At 35.3% G+C, this 24,966-nt stretch overlaps 1 protein-coding gene across 1 annotated transcript; it reads right to left on the bottom strand.

The window, feature by feature from the left end:
- On the bottom strand, window positions 1–5,398 carry LOC142347863 (peptidyl-prolyl cis-trans isomerase-like). The gene is made up of 3 exons (XM_075399003.1): window positions 5,174–5,398; window positions 4,629–4,807; window positions 1–1,500 (listed from the first exon to the last, which is right to left on the bottom strand). Exons 1-3 carry the CDS (start codon window positions 5,315–5,317, stop codon window positions 1,332–1,334), a joined length of 492 nt encoding a protein of 163 aa, XP_075255118.1. The 5' UTR covers window positions 5,318–5,398; the 3' UTR covers window positions 1–1,331.
- Window positions 5,399–24,966: the final 19,568 nt, after the last annotated feature.

The raw sequence follows: 24,966 nt of genomic DNA, 5'->3' as shown, positions 1-24,966 counted from the left end.
TCGATTTAAATATTGAATTAAAATTCGGAAAAACATTGAAATGCAGTAAAAATTTTACTGCAAAATACTGCACGTGATTCAGCACTGACTTTTCACACTCATGATCTAACAGCAATGATATTTCAATCCCATACGAAATAACAAATTGAGCTGCATAAGTATCTAAAAAGGGGCTGTTTCCTCAACTTTCCCAGAAAAAAATAAAGTAAAATAATATATCCATTATTTCTGAAACAGAAAAAATGGAGATCAGCTTTATAGCGAAGCTTGAGGAGACAAATTTATCGCGAAAGCAGTGAAAGTGAAAAAAGAGCTCCGATTTGGAATTACTCGCACCAATCCTACCCGTTTGAAAAGAACGTACTATAATTTCAATCACATTTTCAGAACAAATATTGGATCTGTTGTTTCGTCCCCCAGCTTATTGGGCATATAACTTTCACGCTCCCAGTTGCACTTGTTACATAGTAACATGCTATATAAGTGGTGGTTATAAGAAAACACTAGAAGGGGGACGAAATAGAGTAGATGCCGTCTTTCTAAACCCGTGAGTTGATTTCAAGATAAACACACAACTTGTGATCACCAACCATGCCTTGAATGTTCAACGCAACATTGAAAAAAAAAACAATTATAACAGAAATTGAAACACTGCTCAATGCTGAAAATCATTGGCCGCACAAACTCATACAGGACGAGCGAGATCAACTGAAAAGAGATTAATTTAAAAGCTGATGACAAAGAATCAAAAAGTTCATGTTACTGCACAAGTGAGATAAAACAATCAAAGCAAATCGGCGATGATTTGTATACACAGTAGTCGATGAAGTAAAGTGAGGTTGCTCAAGTAGTTGCAGAGAATAATTTCTTTTGGTTGGAAAAAAATCACAATGGTCAATTTTGTAATTTATCTGAGATAAAAATAAAAATTCCTTTACCCGAACTGCATTTCGGACAATATTGATTCAAGTTTTAGATTACAATATTCAAAAAGGAAGTGAAACATACTACACCCTGAAACAAAAATTAATACTAAAACTTATCATGCTTTTTCACCTTCTGGCGATTAGCTGATAGTTTAACAGACTTTAAACAAGTTAAACGTGAGAACTTCTGTAGGGATACCAAAAATTGCCTAAAGTCTACGTTAATTTATTTGAAAAGCTTTAAAAAATTTAGACGCCCGAAACTTTAAGTCCAATTGATAATCCACGACCTAAAAATTTAACTTTGCGGCGTGAAGTGGAAAAGAAACTATAGTAAGCAACTACGCTACAGATCACAACTCATAGTACCCTTCCTCCAACTTTGCATTGGATTGCATTTGTCATTTAGCAGACACCACAGTCCTTGATCTCGACAGGCTTGGCAGTCTTGCCACTCTGGGATCCAACATCCTCCATCTTCTTCACAACATCCATCCCGTCCGAGATCTGCCCGAATACAACGTGTTTCCCATCCAGCCATGCTGTCTTAGATGTGCAGATGAAGAATTGGGAGCTGAAATCAATCAACATACAGTTTAAAACATAAACCGACTAACTTCGGACAAATTGCTCTCGAACGACAGGCGGGGGCAATTTAATTTAGGGGTGTACCTTAATAATTTTTATACAAATTTTTTACTTTCTACTTCGAAAAGTTCAATTTGTCGGAAAAATTCACTTCTAATTACTCAATGAAGTACGAAAAAAATGCGTAAAACGCTCGTTCCTATTTTTGACTAATGTCGCAAAAGACATGATGAAGCATCTCAGTACGCAAAAGCACAACCTTTCAAATACTTTTCCACAATAGGCGCTAGGTTAAGTAAAGACCCACTTAAGACAAATCACCAAAAATCTCCGCTGAACAATCAAAGCGGCTTTTTTGATAAAAATGAGAACAAACTAAGGGTAAAAATTTTGAAACTAAACAAATATTCTTCTGGTGACGATCAAGTGTGTAATGTTTTGATTAAAGTTTCTGCAAGCGCTGCTACCTTATTTCTGCCGAATTATCAACCACTCCTTTCACAAAGGTGTTTTCCCCGAATCATTATCGCTAGCAATTGTTATCCTAGTTCACAAAAGGGTCCAAAATGGAAGAAACTAACAACGGCCCAATATCACTCTTGAATTCTTCAGCTAAACTTACGAGCGAATAAAGTACAACAGGATCTAATTATTTTGAAAAAAATCAACCTAAACACAAAAAGAAAGTACGGATTTCGAAATAAACATAATACGATTGATGCTCTTGTAGATCTGACAGAAAAAATAAAGATAAACAGGCATTCCAGTCGCTTCAATTTTTCCTGCATCTCAAAAACCTTTCGATACAATTGATTCGCTATTAATTGGAAAGCTCGAGAGATACAAAAGAAGGAACAATCTCAATTGGTTTCAATCATGCTGAGTAAATGGAATTTTTGTCAAGCTGGAAACGCTTCAATTGTGGAGTCCTGCAGGGATCAATTTTAGGACAAATTCACTTCAATATTCATGTAAATATTCTTCCATCATGCTGCGGAAGTGTCAATATTTTACAGTTTGCTGATGATAAAAATATTTGTGCTATTGGATGCGCAGTAGCGAAATGACAGCAAGATCTAACAGCTTTTCAAATTTCCTATAAAATCAGCGAATAATTTAAATAGTGAAAATCTTTGCAAGGATATGTTGAAGGACGAAAAATCAAAAGTGGCAACTATACGCCAAAAGAAAGGTGTCTCAGAGACTTAGCTCTGGCAAAAAGAAAAAAACATAGATTCTTTGTAAGTTATAGATCTGCAACTCTGTTTCAAAAGTTGAAAGAGTTGGAAATCATTGCACCTTTCGAAAAAAAAGCAACAAAAATCGTATCAGATCTCTGTCACAAAATGAAAAGCACATATTTTGCCTGTAACAAGGAATTAGTGAAGAATATTTTTTCTTACTAATTTTAATAGTGTGGAATTATAGGAGTTTAAATAGAAGGTCTCAGGATCTCATTATTTTTCCTGGCATTAGCGAAGTAATTTTCTTCTTTCTTTCTTTATGGGTGCAAAAACTTGATACTCACAACAGAGCAATTGAAATCACTCAAAATGAAGAAGTGAAGCTTGGAAAAGTCAACTGAGAAGTCACAGAACGTTCTAGAACAAAAGCACATAAACGATCAAGCGAAAAAAAGATCAAAGGTTTACATAGTTCTTCAAACTTCGAGAGCAATTAAGAATATTTTAAGGTTCTTAAAACCCAAATAATGTTGGATGGTTGGCACAATGAGGCATAAAATTCATGTACGATCACAGAACTCAAAAACCAAACACAACCAAGAGACTATCTCTTCATAAACACCTCCTGAAACACCACCTGAAGTTTTCAACATCATTTAGTTGTGAAGTAAACACGAAAACCAACTATTTACTGTGGTTACATCTTTACGAACTATTTTTAGTTATATATCTTAATAGAAGCTTCATCGACCATGCCTACTGTAGAATTGTGTTACTTTCAGATATTTTTCATACTGTGAAAACTAACTATGATTAAGAAACTAATTACTCCGGTGGAAATAAAGTTTTTGAAAACTTATAGCGCTTTTCACCCTCGCTTCATCGCTCTCGACTGTTAATTTTGCACGATTTGTATCTATTATACATTTAGTTTACTATGGTGAAATCAAGTAAAAACAAGAAAACAAGAAAAAGTCTCGAGGGCAACTAAATTCGGTAAAATTACAGCCTCGCTTTGAAAAGAGTTTTAATCCATCACTCAATAATAAATCAACATATTGTTTTATATGGTGTCAGGACAATTTACTCAATGCCATTACAACTAACCTGCCATTTTAAGACTGTTAAGCCGGCTATATAATAGAAGGGACCGGGGAACTTGATATGGAACTATCACAACTGAACATGGGATTATATTGTCCTCTTATGTATATAAAAACATCCTTGTAATAACGACTGCTCATTTGTAATCGGATGATTGAACAAAAAGATCAAAATTCATTGGGTAAATTGGCATTAGATAAATTGGAATTGGGTAAATTGGTAGTTGGTATTATTGAAGTGGGTAAATTGTCATGTAACCGTATTATATACATCAACTCCCAACCAAAGCAATCAAGATTAATTAAAAGGGGAGAATATCATTGAATAGACAACTGATTCAAATGTTTTCAAAAAGTCTCAACTGTTGCTGGAAAAATTGAGCATCGTATTTATCTGGATCTTAACACTTAACCAATGAGCACAAAAATAGAAAACTAACTAGCGCAGCCGGTAAGGGAAAATCAACAAAAATATGATTAAAAATCAGCACACAACGCTGAAAAAGCGTAACTATCAAATAGGATGCCAAAACTAGAGCAGGGCTTCCTTTTCTACTCGACGAAATGCTCAACATAAAACTTATCTCAATTTGAACTCCAACGAAATAATTCTCTCAAATTTTTGCATTAAGCTAACAAACAAGTAGACTTTCCTCTTAGCACTTAACAGCTCTTCAGCGACCCAGTACTTATTATTCCAGCACCCAGTAGCAACAAAACAAGATGAAAAAAGCCAACACTGGTTGCGTTCAAAGAGTTTGCTATGTCCCCATATCTTTTGCGTAACAACAGAGGTATCATGATAATGCAATACAAACAACTCCTACCCGTTGGTGTTAGGACCAGCATTAGCCATGGACAGAATGCCAGGTCCAGTGTGTTTGAGAGTGAAGTTCTCGTCATTGAACTTGCCTCCGTAGATACTCTTGCCACCCGTTCCGTTTCCCTTTGTGAAATCCCCACCCTGGCACATGAAGCCGGGGATGATTCGGTGGAACTTGGAACCCTGTAGCAAAACATGTTTTTTTTAAAAAAGGATAATTCTTTTTCATCTAATCGTACCACTCAAAAAACAAGAAGAACTAGGAAAATGCAAAATTCCAAATACAAGATTGATTGAAGTGATTTATGAGGTGGTGTGGTTAAAAAGGAAAATAATTCGCAATTTCATCAAAACAACCTTCAACAAAATCACTACCAACTACAAAAGGGAGCTGCAATCTTTCTCCGAAAAGAACCCTCAATTATCTTAGCACCCTAAACCACCTTCTTGCATAATTGAAACATTTGCATGCATTGGTACAAAACGCAATATGGCCGATAAGCTATTTCTGGTTTCGCGAACAAAATCATCCACACGACTATAGCTAACCTTGAACCCAAATCCCTTCTCCCCAGTGCAAAGAGCCCTGAAGTTCTCAACAGTCTTAGGACATACGTCATCCCGCAACTCCATAGTCACTCGGCCGGCATTGGAGCCTCCAATTGTGATATCGAAGAACACTTTTACAACCATTGTCAGAAGAGTGTTTGGTGTATCAACTGATGAACTTCAGAGATCGGATCAGCGAATGAACGATAAAACAGAAATCAATCTGAAATGGACACACCTCACAACTTCAAACATGAAACCAATCGCGTTACATCACCCAAATTTACTCAGTGAACTAGTTCAGATCCATGTCCAGTCACTGTTACAAGTAAAAGCACGATCGAATAAGCGCTTGTAGATAGATCATTCGTCAACAGCATTCGTCATCAATGTCATAGCTTGAAAGTAGAACAGATCCGCTAACAAACATTACATGTTACTTTTAACATAATTTCCCCGGTCTGTTAACTAATGTTCAAATTGCATGTAAACTTTAAACGTATATATGAGAGGCAGGCGGCTGTTTTTCCCAGTAAAATATTCATTTTGTTCAAGCATCGAAGCAAAAAAGAAAAAAAATTGTTTATTTTCTCTAATACACATAAGAATAAAAATCAAATGGTAAAGAGGCAATGTACAGCTAAGAATATATCATTCTGTAATTTTTTTTAAAAAAAAACATTAAATTAGTTATTTAGAGAACTGGACAGCACTTTACCAAAAGCAAGCAAAAAATTTTTGCACAATTTTTTATGTGTGGTGAAGATCTACAGTGTAGAAAATTAAAATCGATTGCGTTCAAATACATCTTGCAAATCAATAACATTTAGGACCTTCAAAATTTTTTTTCCGAAAATATTCGTTCATATCTTGTTTCAGGACGTTCTCGATATTGCTATGAGTCTGATGCTAGAAAATTACTGTGCACTGAAATTGCTTGAGCAACAAAAAAATCAGATCATAAAGTATTGTTCTTTCTTTTATCAGGCGTGACTTTCTATGACCTGTCATGTTGTTTTCTTCCCATTGTAGAGATTCATTTTTAAGCTGGAGGAACGTTGCTGAGTAGGCGAAAAAAAATGTTCTGCTCAGCGATACTTAGAAACTAGTAAAATTCGGTTACCAAAAATTGAGATCTGTCGAACGATCGTACTTTCCCCGATTAAATCAGGTTTTAATTCCCCAATTCAATTGTTTTTCCACTGTTGCGATTAAAGTTTTCTGCAACCCTAGCAAAACTAAAGCTGATAAAGGTACACGACTTACAATGGAAATTAGTACAGTACAATTTTCGTTTTCTCAGGAAAGCTTTTACTTTTGGCGAAAACTTTTATTCCACGAGCCATGCTCTGTAGTATCTATTTAACTTCATCAAACTTTAGTGTGCTATCAATAACTACGCCAAGATACTTTACAGAAGTTGATTCTGCTATTTTTGATAGTTGAGACATAGCAGTACAATTTCTGCAATCAATATCATTGAATTAGCTAAGGACCTGCTAATCAACATTGTTCCAACAACAACAAACTAGAGCACGTGATCCTATATGCGCAAAATTAAACAGCGGAAAACTATTTCCGAAAACTAGTTATTAAAAACTAATATGAACAACATCCTATATAAACAATGCTAGTAGACATCCTCAGAATGACGAAACAGAAGAAAAAATAAGTGGAAATGCAGAAAAGATGTGGAAAACTGGCATCAGCCGAGAAAAAAGAACCCTAAAACATGAACACAACCTATTTGACCAAAAAACTTTGAAAACAAACTGTTTGATCAAAAACTTCAAATTTTTTTAAAAATTTTGGCTTTTTTCATACTGTGAAAATAACTAAAATATTAAATTATAATCATCTTTCTTGTGTTTTATATCTTGTTTCTATAAACTATGTGCACAAAGATGATCTCTAATTCATCCGAGTAGATCTAGCTATAGCTACAAAGACATGAATCAACAGTAGGCAATTGAAGAGGAAAAAGCAGCAAATAATGCAAGTAATGCAGACTCCTGTTTGTTAATTAGGGGATAGAGGTGCTAGTTTGGATACCAATAGGCAATAGAATGGGTAACTAAGACATATAAGAACAAAGTTCAAGCAGGGTGCAGCCAGAATTGAGAGTTATGGGTTGATTTTCGAACACGTTTCTGAGCAACTGCTGTTTGAAAGCACTCTGCGCAGAATGAGAGCATAGCCAAACTAGCAATAAAACTCGAAAAAGATATCACAAAGTATTGAATGAGTTCTGAACTGAGGTAACACGAAACAAATTTTTGTTCGAAGTCAAGAACACACAATTGTTCTGATTTGCAATACACGTCAACAAATTAACCAAGACCTGCCAATCACTATTTTTCCGCCAACAAAAAACTATGACAGTCCAAAAGTAAATGATCCTATATGTGCAAAATTAAATAGAGACAATCTGAAAATCAATCAAAATTTTATTTCCATGAATTAATTTCATTTTTAAAGAAAAAATCAAAAGAAACAATACTTTATGTAAGCAACGCTAAAATTCATCTTTAGAATGAGCACACACAAAAAAACAATTTGCCGAAATCAAAAAACAGAAAATGGAAAATTCGCATAAACTGAGAAGAACCGAAATGTTGAAGATTAGTGGTGTCAAAGCAAGAAAAAAAAACTACAACCATAAATCAGTAAACATGACGTAACATAACTTTTGAAGTAACATATAACATGTAAATAAGTTCAAGGGCGTGTGTTTGTGGGGGTTGATAGCGGGTGGATACATTAGACGAGTGAGGGGCTATGATGGGGGACGGTAAGTAGCTGGCTGGTGGAGTCTGTATTTATTAGGAAAGGGAGGACGAACTGTAATAAGGAATAAATTCTCAAACTCCGATTTCGGCAGCTTCAACTTTACCAGCAGCTTCTAATTAATAATTATTAGTAACTACGCTATTGTTAGTCACACGTTAAAAAACAAGACGTCAACGTTCTAAAAAAATTCAATTTCCGAAGACAAAAAAGTTCAAGTCACAAACAAACTTGATTCCGCTACCAAAATATAGTTGACAGGATACCGCAAACGGCTCAGAAGTTGTCCAATCAAATCTCAAAAAGGACGACAATAAGGCAAGAATTAAAAACTCGGCAAAACAATCAAAAAAGGTATTCAAGTCAATTAAATCGCTGCTAAAACTTAAAAAGCGACAAGAATTATGTAGCAGTAATGCGCCAACGATAACAAATATTTTTGAAACCAGACAATGACAAGACCAAAAGAAAAGCAACAAAAACAGGCAAAACTCAAAAACTAATTTCTTTGGAAACAATAGTTGAAGTTGGACAGACCACTGCTATGAACTCAAACCAGTATTATTTACATTTATTGTTCCCATTAGCAACCGTTAGCCAATGTCAATGATGTCACTAAACAATAGGACAAAAGCGATAAAAAGTGGGCAAAAACTCGAATAAATTTTCGAAACAAATTGTTTCAAAGTCAGAGCATTAGCTATGAAGTGAAACAATTAAATCGACTAAAAATCTTTCATAAACCAATGATTGATCTGCTGACTATTCAGATTGGGTGACAAGACAAAAAGGGTCAAAGTCAAGAAAAACACTCATTATGAACTCAAACTATTTTTGAGATTCATTTAGGCCTTCATAGCAAACAATTCGAACTATCCAAAACGAAACCAGATGCAGACAACAAAAACAACTTGAAAACCGGGCAAGACTCAAAAAACGACTAAAACCTTTCAGAAATAACTCGTTGAAACCTTTAAAAATCATTTTTAAAATTAAAAAGCTGAAACGACGCCTCATTAAAGCGTCAGTGACACTAATCATTAGAAAAACTAAGAAACAGGACAAAACAAAGAACTAAAACAACGCAAAAAACCACTGATATTTTATTGAAAGAAGCCGTGTCTAAATCATGTAAACCATTAATTGTCCGTTGATGAACCCAAAAACTAAATCTAGACAGTGTTAGAACATAAGTATTACCTTTAGAAACCATTAGTTAAGAAATAAACAGTGAAAAAAAACCAGCAAAAATAAGTCAAAAAGCCCCCACAAGAAAAAATTCGTTTTCAAACTTGTTCAAACGCCAATTATTCATTCTACTTTAGGTTTAATTTGAAACCAGTCTTCCTCGAACCTATTGGCCCCTTTCCTTTCCTGGCATGAAGTCGAATAAAGTGTGAACAGATCTCAAAACCAAAACGACTAATGTCGGATGAACTGCTCTCGAATGACAGGTGGGGCAATTTAAACTAATACAGGGCGTTGTCTGGCATCTGAACTACTAGGCTAAAAGATCATTGATTATCTTTCGCCATCACGTTAGCAAAGAAACTTTACAATGAGAGCAGATTAGATCACTTGAAAATGGTAACTTCAGGCGTGACAAAGCCACTCAAGAAGTCAAGGAAAGTTCTCGAACAAATGCACAGAAAAGGGCAAGCAAAAGTTTTGCAAAGCAGCCGGTGCAATACATGATACGACCCAAAGAGTCGTTCAATATAATCTCTGAGAAAATATGAGAGAAACAGCCAGTGTTCTACATGAATCAGAAAGATCGAAGACAGAAATAAAAATAGTTACCTAATAGAATTATAGTGTTCTGAAATTACCAATTTTTAGATTAAGGGTAAGTGTTTGTGTGGGGGTTGATAGCGGGTGGATACAAGAGACGAGGGAAGGGGTATGAAGAGGGAGGATAAGTATATGGGTGGTGGAGTCTAGTTATTTGGATAGGGAGGACGGACTGTTATAAGGATTAGATTCCCAAACTCAGATTTCGGCAGCTTGAACTTTACCAACAGCTTCTAATTAATGTTTATTAGTAACAACGCTACTGTAAGCCAAACGTTCAAAAACGGGAGCCAACGTTTTAATACAATGTTCGTAGTCAATGTTCGACGACAAAAGTTCAAGTCACGAACAATTTTGGTTCCGCTACCAAAAAATAGTTCACAGGATACCGTAAACGGCTCAAGAGTCGTCCAATCAATCTGATAAAGAAAGACAATAAGGCAAGATCATACACAACTCTCAGAAAAACTTTAAGGTATTCCAGTCAATAAAAGCTGTAGCTTAAAATAAAAATAGTGACAATCATTCTGAAGCAGTAAAACGCCAATGGCAACAACTATTTTTGAGACCAGACCATGACAAGACCACAAAAAAGCAACAAAAACAGGGAAAACTCAAAACCTAATTTCTTTGGAAACAATAGTTGAAGTTGGACAGACCACTGCTATGAACTCAAACTAGTATTATTTACATTTATTGTTCCCATTAGCAACTGTTGGCCAACGCCAATGATGTCACTAAATAATAGGACGAAAACACTAAAAAGTGGGGAAAAAACTCGAATTATTTTTAGAAACAAATGTTTCAAAGTCATAGAGCATTAGCTATGAAGAGAAACAATTAAATCGACTAAAAACTTTTTCATAAACCAATGATTGATCTGCTGACTATTCAGATTGAGTCACATGAAAAAAACAGTCAAAGTAAAAAAAAGCACTCATTATGAACTCAAACTATTTCAGAGATTCATTTACGCCTTCATAGCAAACAATTCGAACTATCCAAAACGAGACCAAGTGAGGACACAACAGAAACAAATTGAAAACTGGGCAAGACTCAAAAAACGACTGAAATTTTTCACAAATAAGTCGTTGAAACTTTTGAACTCAAATCAGTAATTACAATTACTTTTCCCATTAGCAACTATTGCAATGATGTCACTGAATAAAAGGACAAAAACATTAAAAGAGGGCAAAAACTGGAATAATTTTTCGAAAAACAATGTCCTAGAGCATTAGCTGAAATAGATAGCTGAAAGAGTTAGTGTTCTATCAGAATCAGAAAAAACGGAGATTTAAAAAAGTTACCTAATAGAACTATAGTGATCTGAAGAGACCATTTTTAGATTACGGGTGCGTGTTTGCGTGGGGGGGGGGGGTTGGTAGAGGTGGATACACTAGACGAGGGAGGGCTTAGTAATGAGGTGGGAGGGTAAGCAGGTGGGTGGTGGAGTCTGTAGTTACCTGTATAGGGAGGACGGACTCTTATAGGAAATAACTTCTCAAACTCATATTTCGGCAGCTTCACATTATCAGTAGCTTCTGATTACTGTTTGTTAGTAACTAAGCTACTGGTAGAGTCTAACGTTCCAAAACAGGAGCAACGTTCTAAAACAGAAGTCAATGTTCGAAGACAAAAGTTGAAGTGATGAAAAAACTTGATTCTGCTACCAAAATATAGCCGGTGGGATACCAAAACGGCTCGAAGAGCCGTCCAATCAAATCTCCAAACTAACCATACATAAATTTGAAAAATTAATGAAAAATGAGATAAAAACAAAATTTCTTAGTGTGATTTCAAAAATGGGAGACAATTATTAGTTCGCAAATGCGGGTAGGTAGGTAGTTGGGGTGATAGGTAAGTAGTGTGGGTGAAGGTAGGTAAGTAGGTGGGTGGGGTATGTCTGTTGCTTGGAAGAGGAGGCAGGATTATGGGCAAAATTCTTAAAGTAACCTTTCGACCTTGAATATTACCACCAGTTTCTTATTTCTGTATATTAGAGATTAAGCCACGGTTATAGTCCAATGTTCGAAAACAGAATTGAACGTTCCTAAAGAAGTCAAAACTTAAGTCATGAACAAACTGGCTTCAGCTAAAAATCCTGTAGAATACCACTACTCCTCTTCGAGTATTGGCATTTTGGTAAAGACGCACACGTTTACAATAACTGCTTCAAACATATTTCGCAAGCAATAAACAGACAACGCACCAATGTACTCCAAATCCTTTGGATTTTAAAATAGGCCAGCTAAAAATGCTCTAAATTTGAGTTTTGTCAAAAAAAAGGAAGAAGTAACGCTGCGTGCAAAAGTAGAGTGTCGATACTGCTAAAACAAAACATAACCGGCAGATTACGAGAAAAAAGCTGCCCTTGACGCGCTATTACCTTTAGAAACCATTAGTTAAGAAATAAACAGTGAAAAAAAAACAGCAAAAATAAGTCAAAAAGCCCCCACAAGAAAAAATTCGTTTTCAAACTTGTTCAAACGCCAATTATTCATTCTACTTTAGGTTTAATTTGAAACCAGTCTTCCTCGAACCTATTGACCCCTTTCCTTTCCTGGCATGAAGTCGAATAAAGTGTGAACAGATCTCAAAACCAAAACGACTAATGTCGGATGAACTGCTCTCGAATGACAGGTGGGGCAATTTAAACTAATACAGGGCGTTGTCTGGCATCTGAACTACTAGGCTAAAAGATCATTGATTATCTTTCGCCATCACGTTAGCAAAGAAACTTTACAATGAGAGCAGATTAGATCACTTGAAAATGGTAACTTCAGGCGTGACAAAGCCACTCAAGAAGTCAAGGAAAGTTCTCGAACAAATGCACAGAAAAGGGCAAGCAAAAGTTTTGCAAAGCAGCCGGTGCAATACATGATACGAACCAAAGAGTCGTTCAATATAATCTCTGAGAAAATATAAGAGAAACAGCCAGTGTTCTACATGAATCAGAAAGATTGAAGACAGAAATAAAAATAGTTACCTAATAGAATTATAGTGTTCTGAAATTACCAATTTTTAGATTAAGGGTAAGTGTTTGTGTGGGGGTTGATAGCGGGTGGATACAAGAGACGAGGGAAGGGGTATGAAGAGGGAGGATAAGTATATGGATGGTGGAGTCTAGTTATTTGGATAGGGAGGACGGACTGTTATAAGGATTAGATTCCCAAACTCAGATTTCGGCAGCTTGAACTTTACCAACAGCTTCTAATTAATGTTTATTAGTAACAACGCTACTGTAAGCCAAACGTTCAAAAACAGGCAGCCAACGTTTTAATACAATGTTCGTAGTCAATGTTCGACGACAAAAGTTCAAGTCACGAACAATTTTGGTTCCGCTACCAAAAAATAGTTCACAGGATACCGTAAACGGCTCAAGAGTCGTCCAATCAATCTGATAAAGAAAGACAATACGGCAAGATCATACACAACTCTCAGAAAGACTTTAAGGTAATCCAGTCAATAAAAGCTGTAGCTTAAAATAAAAATAGTGACAATCATTCTGAAGCAGTAAAACGCCAATGGCAACAAATATTTTTGAGACCAGACCATGACAAGACCACAAAAAAGCAACAAAAACAGGGAAAACTCAAAACCTAATTTCTTTGGAAACAATAGTTGAAGTTGGACAGACCACTGCTATGAACTCAAACTAGTATTCTTTACATTTATTGTTCCCATTAGCAACTGTTGGCCAACGCCAATGATGTCACTAAATAATAGGACGAAAACACTAAAAAGTGGCGAAAAAACTCGAATTATTTTTAGAAACAAATGTTTCAAAGTCATAGAGCATTAGCTATGAAGTGAAACAATTAAATCGACTAAAAACTTTTTCATAAACCAATGATTGATCTGCTGACTATTCAGATTGAGTCACATGAAAAAAACAGTCAAAGTCAAAAAAAGCACTCATTATGAACTCAAACTATTTCAGAGATTCATTTACGCCTTCATAGCAAACAATTCGAACTATCCAAAACGAGACCAAGTGAGGACACAACAGAAACAACTTGAAAACTGGGCAAGACTCAAAAAACGACTGAAATTTTTCACAAATAAGTCGTTGAAACTTTTGAACTCAAATCAGTAATTACAATTACTTTTCCCATTAGCAACTATTGCAATGATGTCACTGAATAAAAGGACAAAAACATTAAAAGAGGGCAAAAACTCGAATAATTTTTCGAAAAACAATGTCCTAGAGCATTAGCTGAAATAGATAGCTGAAAGAGTTAGTGTTCTATCAGAATCAGAAAAAACGGAGATTTAAAAAAGTTACCTAATAGAACTATAGTGATCTGAAGAGACCATTTTTAGATTACGGGTGCGTGTTTGCGTGGGGGGGGGGGTTGGTAGAGGTGGATACACTAGACGAGGGAGGGCTTAGTAATGAGGTGGGAGGGTAAGCAGGTGGGTGGTGGAGTCTGTAGTTACCTGTATGGGGAGGACGGACTCTTATAGGAAATAACTTCTCAAACTCATATTTCGGCAGCTTCACATTATCAGTAGCTTCTGATTACTGTTTGTTAGTAACTAAGCTACTGGTAGAGTCTAACGTTCAAAAACAGGAGCAACGTTCTAAAACAGAAGTCAATGTTCGAAGACAAAAGTTGAAGTGATGAAAAAACTTGATTCTGCTACCAAAATATAGCCGGTGGGATACCAAAACGGCTCGAAGAGCCGTCCAATCAAGTCTCCAAACTAACCATACATAAATTTGAAAAATTAATGAAAAAGGAGATAAAAACAAAATTTCCTAGTGTGATTTCAAAAATGGGAGACAATTATTAGTTCGCAAATGCGGGTAGGTAGGTAGTTGGGGTGATAGGTAAGTAGTGTGGGTGAAGGTAGGTAAGTAGGTGGGTGGGGTATGTCTGTTGCTTGGAAGAGGAGGCAGGATTATGGGCAAAATTCTTAAAGTAACCTTTCGACCTTGAATATTACCACCAGTTTCTTATTTCTGTATATTAGAGATTAAACAACGGTTATAGTCCAGTGTTCGAAAACAGAACTGAACGTTCCTAAAGAAGTCAAAACTTAAGTCATGAACAAACTGGCTTCAGCTAAAAATCCTGTAGAATACCACTACTCCTCTTCGAGTATTGGCATTTTGGTAAAGACGCACACGTTTACAATAACTGCTTCAAACATATTTCGCAAGCAATAAACAGACAACGCACCAATGTACTCCAAATCCTTTGGATTTTAAAATAGGCCAGCTAAAAATGCTCTAAATTTGAGTTTTATCAAAAAAAAAGGAAGAAGTAACGCTGCGTGCAAAAGTAGAGTGTCGGTACTGCTAAAACAAAACATAACCGGCAGATTACGAGAAAAAAGCTGCCCTTGACGCGCTAGACGCACAGCAGGATTGAAACAGAAACAAAGGAGAGATAAAAATTGACAAAATTTACTCTAATTGCTAAAAATTACTAAAAATTGCTCTAATCCAGTGGGCAGTTTGTTACATTTCAAAACGATGCTTACTTCAGCTTCTAAACTGAAGGGTATTAAGCCAAATACGAATATCAGCTAGCAATCATTCTAATGAACATTGATAACCTAATCCACTAGCACTATACCTTAATGACCGTGCTCTATCGGTTTATCCCGTTTCTTTTGATTTTGCAATTTTGACATCACCATATTCACTACATTGCGTAAAGCGAACTATAAGGACAGCGCCTAAAAAATAGCCATTTAGGAGGCTGACGGCGGCTATTTAACATAAATGACTAACGTCTGAAGAAAGACTCGCGCACGACTAGTTTGAGCACTTATCCATTGCAGTCTGCTTCAGTCTGGAGGGGGGTTAAAATCTCCAAGTGGCATTCAAATAACGTCGTTATTGTCGACGATGTTATTGATTACCATTATAAACACTATTAAAACTGGCACCAGTGAAATGACACCAATGAAAAGTGAAAAAAGTACCAGAAACTGCAGTGCACTTATCATTTGACTTTTAGTAGTGAACTGCCACTACATGAAATAACTGATTAAAATTGTAAATAATAGAAAAACTACATCACGCAAAAGGAAAGTCAAGGGCGCAAAAGTCACTCGAAAAGTCGATTCGGTCAAGCAAAATTTTGACAAAAAAGACGAACACGTGTACAATAATTGCCTCAAAACTCAGTGTACAATAATTGCCTCAAAACATTAATTGCCTCAAAACTGCTGGTTAAAGAGCAATGAAACCAGACAGAACCCCATACATTTAGAAAACGCTTACCTTTTTTAAAACATTTTCTTGTTTTTATTGCCTCGCGTTCTTACTAATCAAAGATTTATATGAGAACACATCGTTTCGTTTTTTAGATCTATAAAATGCGAATTCAAATTTTTATAATCATAACAAAAAGTTTGGTTAAACATTTACATATTAAGAATCACTTTATAAACATAGGAATAGTTGGGTCCTTAAATTACTGGTAGAAATAACTAGAACCCTATACTTGTTCATCTATTGAAACAGTTTCAAGTAATTTGATCAATTCTCGAACCAATTTCTTGAATTTGTTTTTTCTTTCCGGATTTCTATTGGTAGGCCGTTCCACTTCTCCAGAAAATTTCTGATTAATAATCGGTTACTCCATTTAGATTGAAATTTAGATTCATATCCATTTAGATATTTTTTAAAGTGACAATTTTTCAGAGTGACAATAAAGTGAAAATCATTATGAACCTGTGAAACTCCAATGACAACAACTATTTTTTTAGAGCAGACCACTAAAAAGCAACAAAAACAGGCAAAACTCAAAAACTCACTTCTCTTTGGAAAGAAATAGTTAAAGTTGGACAGACCGCTGCTACGAACTCAAATAAGTATTATTTCCATTTATTTTTCCCATTAGCAACTGTTGGCCAATGTCAATGATTTCACTAAATAATAGGACAAAAACAAAAAGAGTGGGCATAAACTCTTTTGCAATAATTTTTGAGTTGTTTCAAGGGTTTCAAATGGTTTTCAAGATCATTAGCTATGAAGTGAAACAATTAAATCGACTAAGCATTTCTTTTTTATTAGCCAATGATTGCTCTGCGGACTTTTCAGTTGAGTGACATGAAAAAAACGGTCAAAGTAAAAAAAGCACTCATTATGAACTCAAAGTATTTCAGAACGTTCGAAAACAGGAGCAACGTTGTAAATGTTCGAAGCAAAAAAAATCAAGTCAAAAACAAACTTGGTTCTGCTACCAAAATATATCCGGTGGGATACCAAAACGGCTCGAAGAGCCGTCCAATCAAATCTCCAAACTAACCATACATAAATTTGAAAAATTAATGAAGGAGACAAAAACAAAATTTCCTAGAGTGATTTCAAAATGGGAGACAATTATTAGCTCGCAAATGCGGGTAGGTAGGTAGTTGGGGTGATAGGTAAGTAGTGTGGGTGAAGGTAGGTAAGTAGGTGGGTGGGGTATGTCTGTTGCTTGGAAGAGGAGGCAGGGTTATCGGCAAAATTCTCTAAATAACCTTTCGACCTTGAACATTATTACCAGTTTTTTATTTCTGTATATTAGAGATTAAGCCACGGTTATAGTCCAATGTTCGAAAACAGAATTGAACGTTCCCAAAAAAGTCAACAAAAGGTCATGAACAAACTGGCTTCAGCTAAAAATCCAGTATGATACCACTACTCCTCTTCGAGTAATGGTATTTTGGTAAAGACGCCCACGTTAACAATAACTGCTTCAAACATATTTCGCAAGCAATAAACAGACAGCGCGCCAATGTTTTCCAAATCCTTTGGATTTTTAAAAAAAAATAGGCCAGCTAAAAATGCTCTAAATTTGAGTTCTATCAAAAAAGGAAGCAATTGCGCTGCGTGAAAAAGTAGAGTGTCTGTACTGCTAAGCCTAAATATAGCCGGCAGATTGTCGGAAAATAGCCGCCGTTGACGCGCTAGACGCACAGCGGGATTGAAACAGAAAAAAAAACAGGATATAGAAATTGACAAAATTTTCTCCAAAATTGAAAAATTGTTCAAATTCAGTATGCAGTTTCAGTTACAATTTAAAACTATGCTTATTTCAGCTTCAAAAGTGCAGGGTATTAAGCTTAATACTAAAATCAGCTAGCAATCACTAATTAACTTCGATAACGTAATGCACTATGACTTAAAGACCGGGCTTTATCTGTTTATCCCGTTTTTTTTTATTTTGCAATTTTGACATTGACCGTATTCACTACATTGCGTGATTGAATGCGTGAAAGAATTTAGAACCAATTCAATTCAAACAGTGAGTGAGGTAAGTCAGAAATCAAACGTGAAAATTGTGACTTGAAAAGGTAAAGCGAACTATAAGGAGAGCGCCTAAATAATAGCCGTTTAAGAGGCTGACGGCGGCTATTTAACATAGCCAGCTAACGCCGGAAGAATAACTCGAGCACAACTAGTTGGTGCACTTATCTATTGCAGTCTGCTTCAGTCGGGAGGGGGGTTACCATCGCCAAGTGGCCTTCAAATTACATCGTTATTGTAGACGAGGTTACTGTATACCATTATAACTACTGAAAAAACTGGCACCAGTAAAATGACACCGGTGAAAAGTGAAAGAACGACAGCAACTTCAGCGCTCTTTTTATTTGAATTTTAGTCGTGAACTGCCACCAATTGAAATAGGCCGCCACTTGAAATGATAGAAAACTTACATCACGCAAAACGAAAGTCAAGGGCGCAAAAGTTACTCGAAAACTTGGCCGCGGCTATTAAACATAACCTACTAACGTCGGAAGAATGGCTCTCGAACGACTAGTTGGAGCACTTATCTATTGCAGTCTGCTTCAGTCGGGGGAGATAAAACCGCCAAGTGGCCTTCAAATGACGTTATTTTGAGGTTATTGTATACCATTAAAACTACTAATAAAACTGACAACACTGAAATGACACAATTGAAAAGTGAAAAAATGACATCAATTTCGGCGCTTTTCAGTTGACTTTTAGTAGTGAACAGCCGCCACTTCAAATAAGCTGTTTAAAATTTTGAATGACAGAAAAATTACATCACGCAAAACGAAAGTCAAGGGCGCAAAAGTCACTCGAAAAGTCGATTCGCTCAAGCAAAAATTTGGCAAAAAAGACAAACACGTGTACAATAATTGCCTCAAAACTCGTTAAAGAGCAATGAAAACAGACAGAACCCCATACAACATGTAGAAAACGCTTACCTTTTTTAAAACACTTCTTGTTTTCATTGCCTCGATTTCTTAGTAAAGTCAAAAATTTAAACGAGAACACATCGTGGCATTTTTTTTAGACCTATAAAATGTCAATCCAAATTTTTATAATCAAAACAAGTCAGGTCAAACATTTCATTTACATATTAGGAACCACTTTATAAACATAGGAATTGTTGTGTCCTTAAATTACTAGTAGAAATAATTTTTTGGACAGTTTGGAGATTTTCTCGCAATTTCCAAAAGCTTTGAACGACCTTTTTCCGGATAAAAGATTGCTTTCTTTTTGAAGCTTCATCAAAGCAAAATTTTGACCCGAGAACTTCTTTCAATGAGGAGCTCTCCAGGTAAAATTTGCTCTAATTAGCAAATCCCTTTTGCTATCATATTTTTTCGTTTATTGCAAATCTTAATACCCCCATTTCGTTGGCTATTTATTCTCTGGAGTGATGATGCTGGCAGGGATGGAAGAAAAAATGCCATAAAATGAAATCATAAAACAATTGATTTAAAAAGAACCATTCATGCTTGTAACGGTATTAGGTGCTTTGCAAAGTAGGTTGATCTAATAGCAGTCGCCATTTTTTATAACACTTTGTTTAGCTCTACATCAAATTTCAATTGTTGTCAACCTTTCATCACAGTAACAACTGGACTTCGGTTTTATGATATTACCATTATGATAAAATTGCTCGAGGTGCTGCTGATCTTTTTGAGAAAAACATTTACTTCGGTTTTATCTCTATTCAAAGTTAATATATTCTGTTTCATGTAATAACCTGTTTTTTTAAATAACAAGGTCCATTTTGGTTAGGAGTTGGTGATCTGTTTTAGAGTGAGATATAATAGATGTGTCATCTGCGAATTGTAAAATTTCTTTGCTTTTCATATTTTCTGAGAAAATGTTAAAATACAGCATAAAAATCAGAGGCCCGAAGACTGAACCTTTGCTGACTCCGTTTTCACCCAATCTAAATATATGATTCCGTTTTTGAAGCATTGTTTTCTATTAGATAGAAAAGTTCCTGACATAGCTTTCGATTCGATATTAAACCCGTATGCTTTGCTTTTTTTGAGAAAAACGTCGTAAGCAATTGAGTTCAAAGCTTTTAATTGATCTAAAAACAAAAATAAAAAAATCTTTTTGTTCTACAAGTTTATTTATTGATTCAGATAATGAAGTGACACTGTCAGCCTATAATTTAATTTTCAAAAAACTTAATTGATTTTTGTTTAAAATCTTACGTTCTGCATGTTCTAGCATTTGCTGGAGCAGTAGCCTTTCAAATATTTTAGCAAAAGTTGATGTCGCCAAAAATTCACTGTAGTTATCTGATTCATGCAGATCAGATTCTTGTAGATAGGAGTTACATATGGTTGTTTAAAGACATCTGAAAAAATATTCTTCGGAACACATTCCTTAATTGCAAACTGTTTTCAGAAAGATCTTTTACAGCACTTGAAAGAAAATGATGCTGGGGAATCCAGGGCCCGATGCTTTGTTTTGTGATAGTTTGTCAATTACAAAAGTAACTCTTTTCTCGTTATGAATCTAAAAAGAAAATCATTTTTATATACAAAATTAGGTAGCTCAACATTTGCTCCCACTCCTTCGTATACATCTAACCTTGCAAAACAATTTTACTCAACGTGTTAGCAACTTGTTTCCTATCCATGAAAAAAATGTTATTGTAACAATTTTTGGAGATGTTGTTTTTTACTTCTTGTTGACTTTTGCTTTTAGACTTCAATTTTTCCTTTGAATCAGGAAAATACTCGAATATTTGTTTTGTATACTCATTAATTGATTTTCTCAATGGTCGACCAGTGGCATTTCTGATTGTTTTGTATGTGTTACAAGTAAAATTATCTGTCCTCTCCTTCTAAATATTTAAAAGTCGATATCCACTTTTTTTCATTGGACTTTTTGTTATTTCTCCAATTCTTATAGGAGCTTAAGTTATGTGGAACTTGAATAATTTTGTTGATACATTCCTCTCCAACCTGTTGATGCTATTCTTTTGTTTAGTTCAGCTCTAGAAAAAATTCTGGTAAACTTGTTAAAGTATTGCACATTACTTTTTCATTATCAAGGTCCAAAAACGAAAAGAGTGTGAAAATGGTCATTTCCAAACATTTGTTCCAATACTATTGTGTGACAAATCTGATTTCTAGTAGATAAGTAATGATCAATTAGAGTTTCATTGTTTCCTTTGATCCAAGTTGGTTGAATTGCGTTTACGATGTCTAACCCATTATTGGAAGCAAATTCTGTTAAAAGGTAATAAGGTGTCAAATCAGAAAAAAATCTTCCATGTTCTTTTTAGAACAAAGAAACGTTTATTAGAAGGTTTTCCTTACATGGATCTTGTACTTCGACCCACAACGATTCAAAAAAATTTCTATTTGAGTTTATATCGCTCCTGATATTATATTTTGAAAGTATATGGCGTCCATATTAATACTCTGCCACCCCGCCGCAACTGTGTCAACTTTCATTGATGAAACAATGCTTATTGCTAAAAAATTAAGCGGTTTATCTAGTTTATCGTTTATCGAAGTTTTTGTAACTGTCCACATGTTACGGACCAGAACCCTACACATACTTTGAATTAAGACTCTTAAAAGTCAAATTACAGTAAATGAAGTCTAAATTTCTGCAAAAATATTTCATTGAAAACGGCAAAAACAATCCAATGGAAGTCCATTTTTTAATCTGAACGCATTATAACCTATATGAGCATTTGTGTTCTAGTTATTCATAACATTTTCGTTAAATTAATTTCATTTGTCTCATGGACACATTGCATCCAGCATTTTCGGATTCCTTTGAAGATTGCAATTTATTCGAATATCTGCTTTGTCCAAATTGTATTCTAAAAGTCAGTGTTTTGGAAATTGCCTCGTAATGCATCTGCAAAGTGATTCGACGCGCAGTTAAACTTATGACTTTCAGCATTGATACTTTCTCGGCCCAATTTACCATTCTTGACATTGGCAATTTGCAAATAATTAGTCGATTTAACTTTCTTTACCCAGTAAAAAACTGCTAACTCTTTCGCAGCCTCTTGGCCTGGCACACCCTGGTCAATTACATTATGTCCAGTGAAGATTTGAACATTCTGCTTTAGTTGATGGCGCATATTTGTTGGCAATGTTGTTCAGAAATTAGTAGTTGTCTCCTAAAACGGAACGAACTTTGTGGATAAATGCCTATTACTAGCGGGAGTCGCTTAAGTTTTGTCTGTTGTGTTCTCATTAATTAAGTTTGCTATCAACTGGTTGTTTTGGCTCCTCAAATATAGAATTTCTGGCTGTGCTTGGTTAAAAAATTGGTTGATCTCCCAATTCTTTCTCTAAAATTTCTTGTGGTTTTTTCCTCCTCTCAATTTGTAGCGCTATTTATTGACGCCCTTCTTTGACTTCTAATTGCATTGCTTTGTTTATCAGCTTTTCTTTTGTCCATTTCGATAAACGTCTAATCGCCTCAGTCATCTTGATATCGAATGCTTGGGTGCTTTAACTTTTTAATTGTCTTAGAGTTGCCAAGTTTAAAAAAGATGGAGCTGAAATTGGAAGCGTATGTTAGTAAATGGATTGATTTCAACAAGGCCATTTACCCAATAGCTCGTTCGTAGAAAAAAAATCGTTTTGAAAGAGCGCTATTATTTGTGTTCTAGTGAAAATGCATGCAACCGACTTCCCGCTTGGAATGTGACAATATGTGACCATGAACAAGACCTCAAAAATACGAAAATTGATTAGCCAATTTAATTGCGATTTCGTACCATAAACTGATTTCAGATTTTTGAAGTAGTAATGGGATTTTAAAGAGAATTATTAAAGGTGAAAAATTTCCTTAAGATACAAAAAGCTGAACACTGCCTCAAATATTAATTTAAAAAAAGGAAATCAGCCAAAAAAGAACTCAAAAAATCTAGCAATCAATTAAAGGAATGCGTGGATTCCAAAGGCCAGTTAGTAAAAAAACACTTTCTTCTAATATCAAACATTTTAGTCATAGAAAAAGTTTACAGAGACAGGTAGTGTAAACTAATAAACTATAACGAAAGACAACAGTAATATTTAAGGCCCTGATATATATACCAATAGAGAAATTACTATTAATTGTGTGGAGGGAGGGCAGTATTATAAAGTGAATGCAACAAATTAGAATCAATTGAACTTAAAATACTTCCAAGTAATTGCACCGCATTGGATTTTGTTCGGAACCCTCTTGTATGCATTAAAAAAATCTACGGATATTTCTCCTTTGCATGACTGTACGACATTAATATACAATTTCTTGTAACTCAAATCTGCTGCAAAATTTGATTTGGTACTTCTTGTGCAATAATCTAAAAATAAATATCGCTATTTTAAGTTTTGCGAAATCAGAAAACACTGTTATTCGAGAACTTAAACAAAAAAATGAACACTTACCAAAATCTATGAACATTTTCCCATTATTACAAATGCTATTGAAAAAAACAATACCACGATACAGAACTACAGAGTGCACAATTCAAGCGCACAGCATTAGAGCACCTAAACAATCAAAATTACTTGCACTATTTTGTCAAGTGAGTAAAACTCAACAAGGTGCCTCACAAAAAATGCGCTTCTTTAAATTGGAAAAATTCAGCTCAAATCTTGCAAATTAGTTGCAGTTTCATTTCAAAGTTGAGATAGTACGAGTTCATTAAGTTAAATTTAGAGCTCAAGACAAAAAGGGGTGGCTTGAGATCTTGTGACATCTACATGTAGCGATGTCTTAGACTAAGTTATACAGTCCATTAAATAAAACATTCCTTAGGAACATAAACTTGGCTTGATAATAAAGACTGCCAGAACATCTGCAGAGCTTTTGTCCTTCAAAAACGCCTCTTTCGACGCGGGATTATTATTGCACCCAGCAGCAGCCATACAAAGTTTCTTAACATTGCCTGAATATGTTCCATGAGAAACCGACATTTTCGCCTATTTAATATTTAATTATGTTTATTTCTGCAGGCAAAAAAATATTTTTAGACTGGTCACCCGAAAATAAAAGTAAGCCCTGCAGCTTTCAATCTTTCGAGAAGAAATTATTTCTTGAAAATACCTAATATTTCTCACACTTATAGTGCACATCTGCTATAATGACAAAAAAATTGAATCACAGAAAGGTATTGATTTCATATATCAACAACGAATACAAATGGCTAAAAAAATTCGTGAATATCCAATTTCTTGTTTCCTTTCCAAGATTGAATGTCTCGTTGGAAAATCAAATCAGAAATCTTTCGTTACTTCTAGAATGACTATTCATTTGCAATTCTTCGAATGACTATTCATTTGGTTGCCAACTTGATCACATAAACGAAACCAGTTTAAACTTTGATTATCTTCATCACACAGAAAGCGCAATCAAATCAGTTCAACTCGACATATTAAACATGAACACCGAGTTTCGGAGAACATTAGGAACAGAAGAGCAAACAACAAAGCAGACTGATAACGAACGGACAAAAAAGGAGCCGGCCTAATTGCTTTAGGAGCACTAATAGAAGTGACTGCAAGAGCACGAATATCGTGCTCTCTGGGCACCATTTGTGGAGTCTGCGGGGTCCAGTAGAGATGGTGAAGACATCGACGGGGCTGTATCGCAGAATGAATTAAACAACCATCGGTGGGCGGAAGTTAAAGTCAACTCAAAAATGTATCTCATCGCTGACCAACTTTAAGATGTAAACTAAGTGCGAAAGCGAATTATTTAGACGCAGAAAAATCACTCAATGGTGTTGATGTAATGGATACTATCCAAATTAACTCAAGATCATTGATGGCAAGCTCTCAACTGTTCTATGCAAGGCACTCCCATGGCACTCTTCCCAAGATCAGACTAACAGGAAAGTCTTCGAGTAATCAGACCATTGGCAATCAGACACGAACGAACGTCTTTCATTGGCTATACCACTAACACCAATTTTAACCCACTAGAAACAAAAATACAGAAATGTCTACATAATAGACGATGGGAGGTACAT

The sequence above is a fragment of the Convolutriloba macropyga genome, chromosome 10 (genome assembly GCF_964194025.1).
Source record: "Convolutriloba macropyga chromosome 10, txConMacr16.3, whole genome shotgun sequence".
Lineage (NCBI taxonomy): Eukaryota > Metazoa > Xenacoelomorpha > Acoela > Convolutidae > Convolutriloba > Convolutriloba macropyga.
Note: the sequence above shows the minus strand (reverse complement) of the source record. Positions and strands in the feature narration are given on the sequence as shown.

Excerpts from the sequence above, each read along its gene's own strand:
- LOC142347863 (XM_075399003.1), bottom strand. The coding sequence starts at position 5,317 with ATGGTTGTAAAAGTGTTCTTCGATATCACAATTGGAGGCTCCAATGCC. Across the intron at positions 4,808-5,173 it reads AGAAGGGATTTGGGTTCAAG|GGTTCCAAGTTCCACCGAAT; the intron begins GTTAGCTATAGT and ends GTTTTGCTACAG. Across the intron at positions 1,501-4,628 it reads GCTGGTCCTAACACCAACGG|CTCCCAATTCTTCATCTGCA; the intron begins GTAGGAGTTGTT and ends GATTGATTTCAG.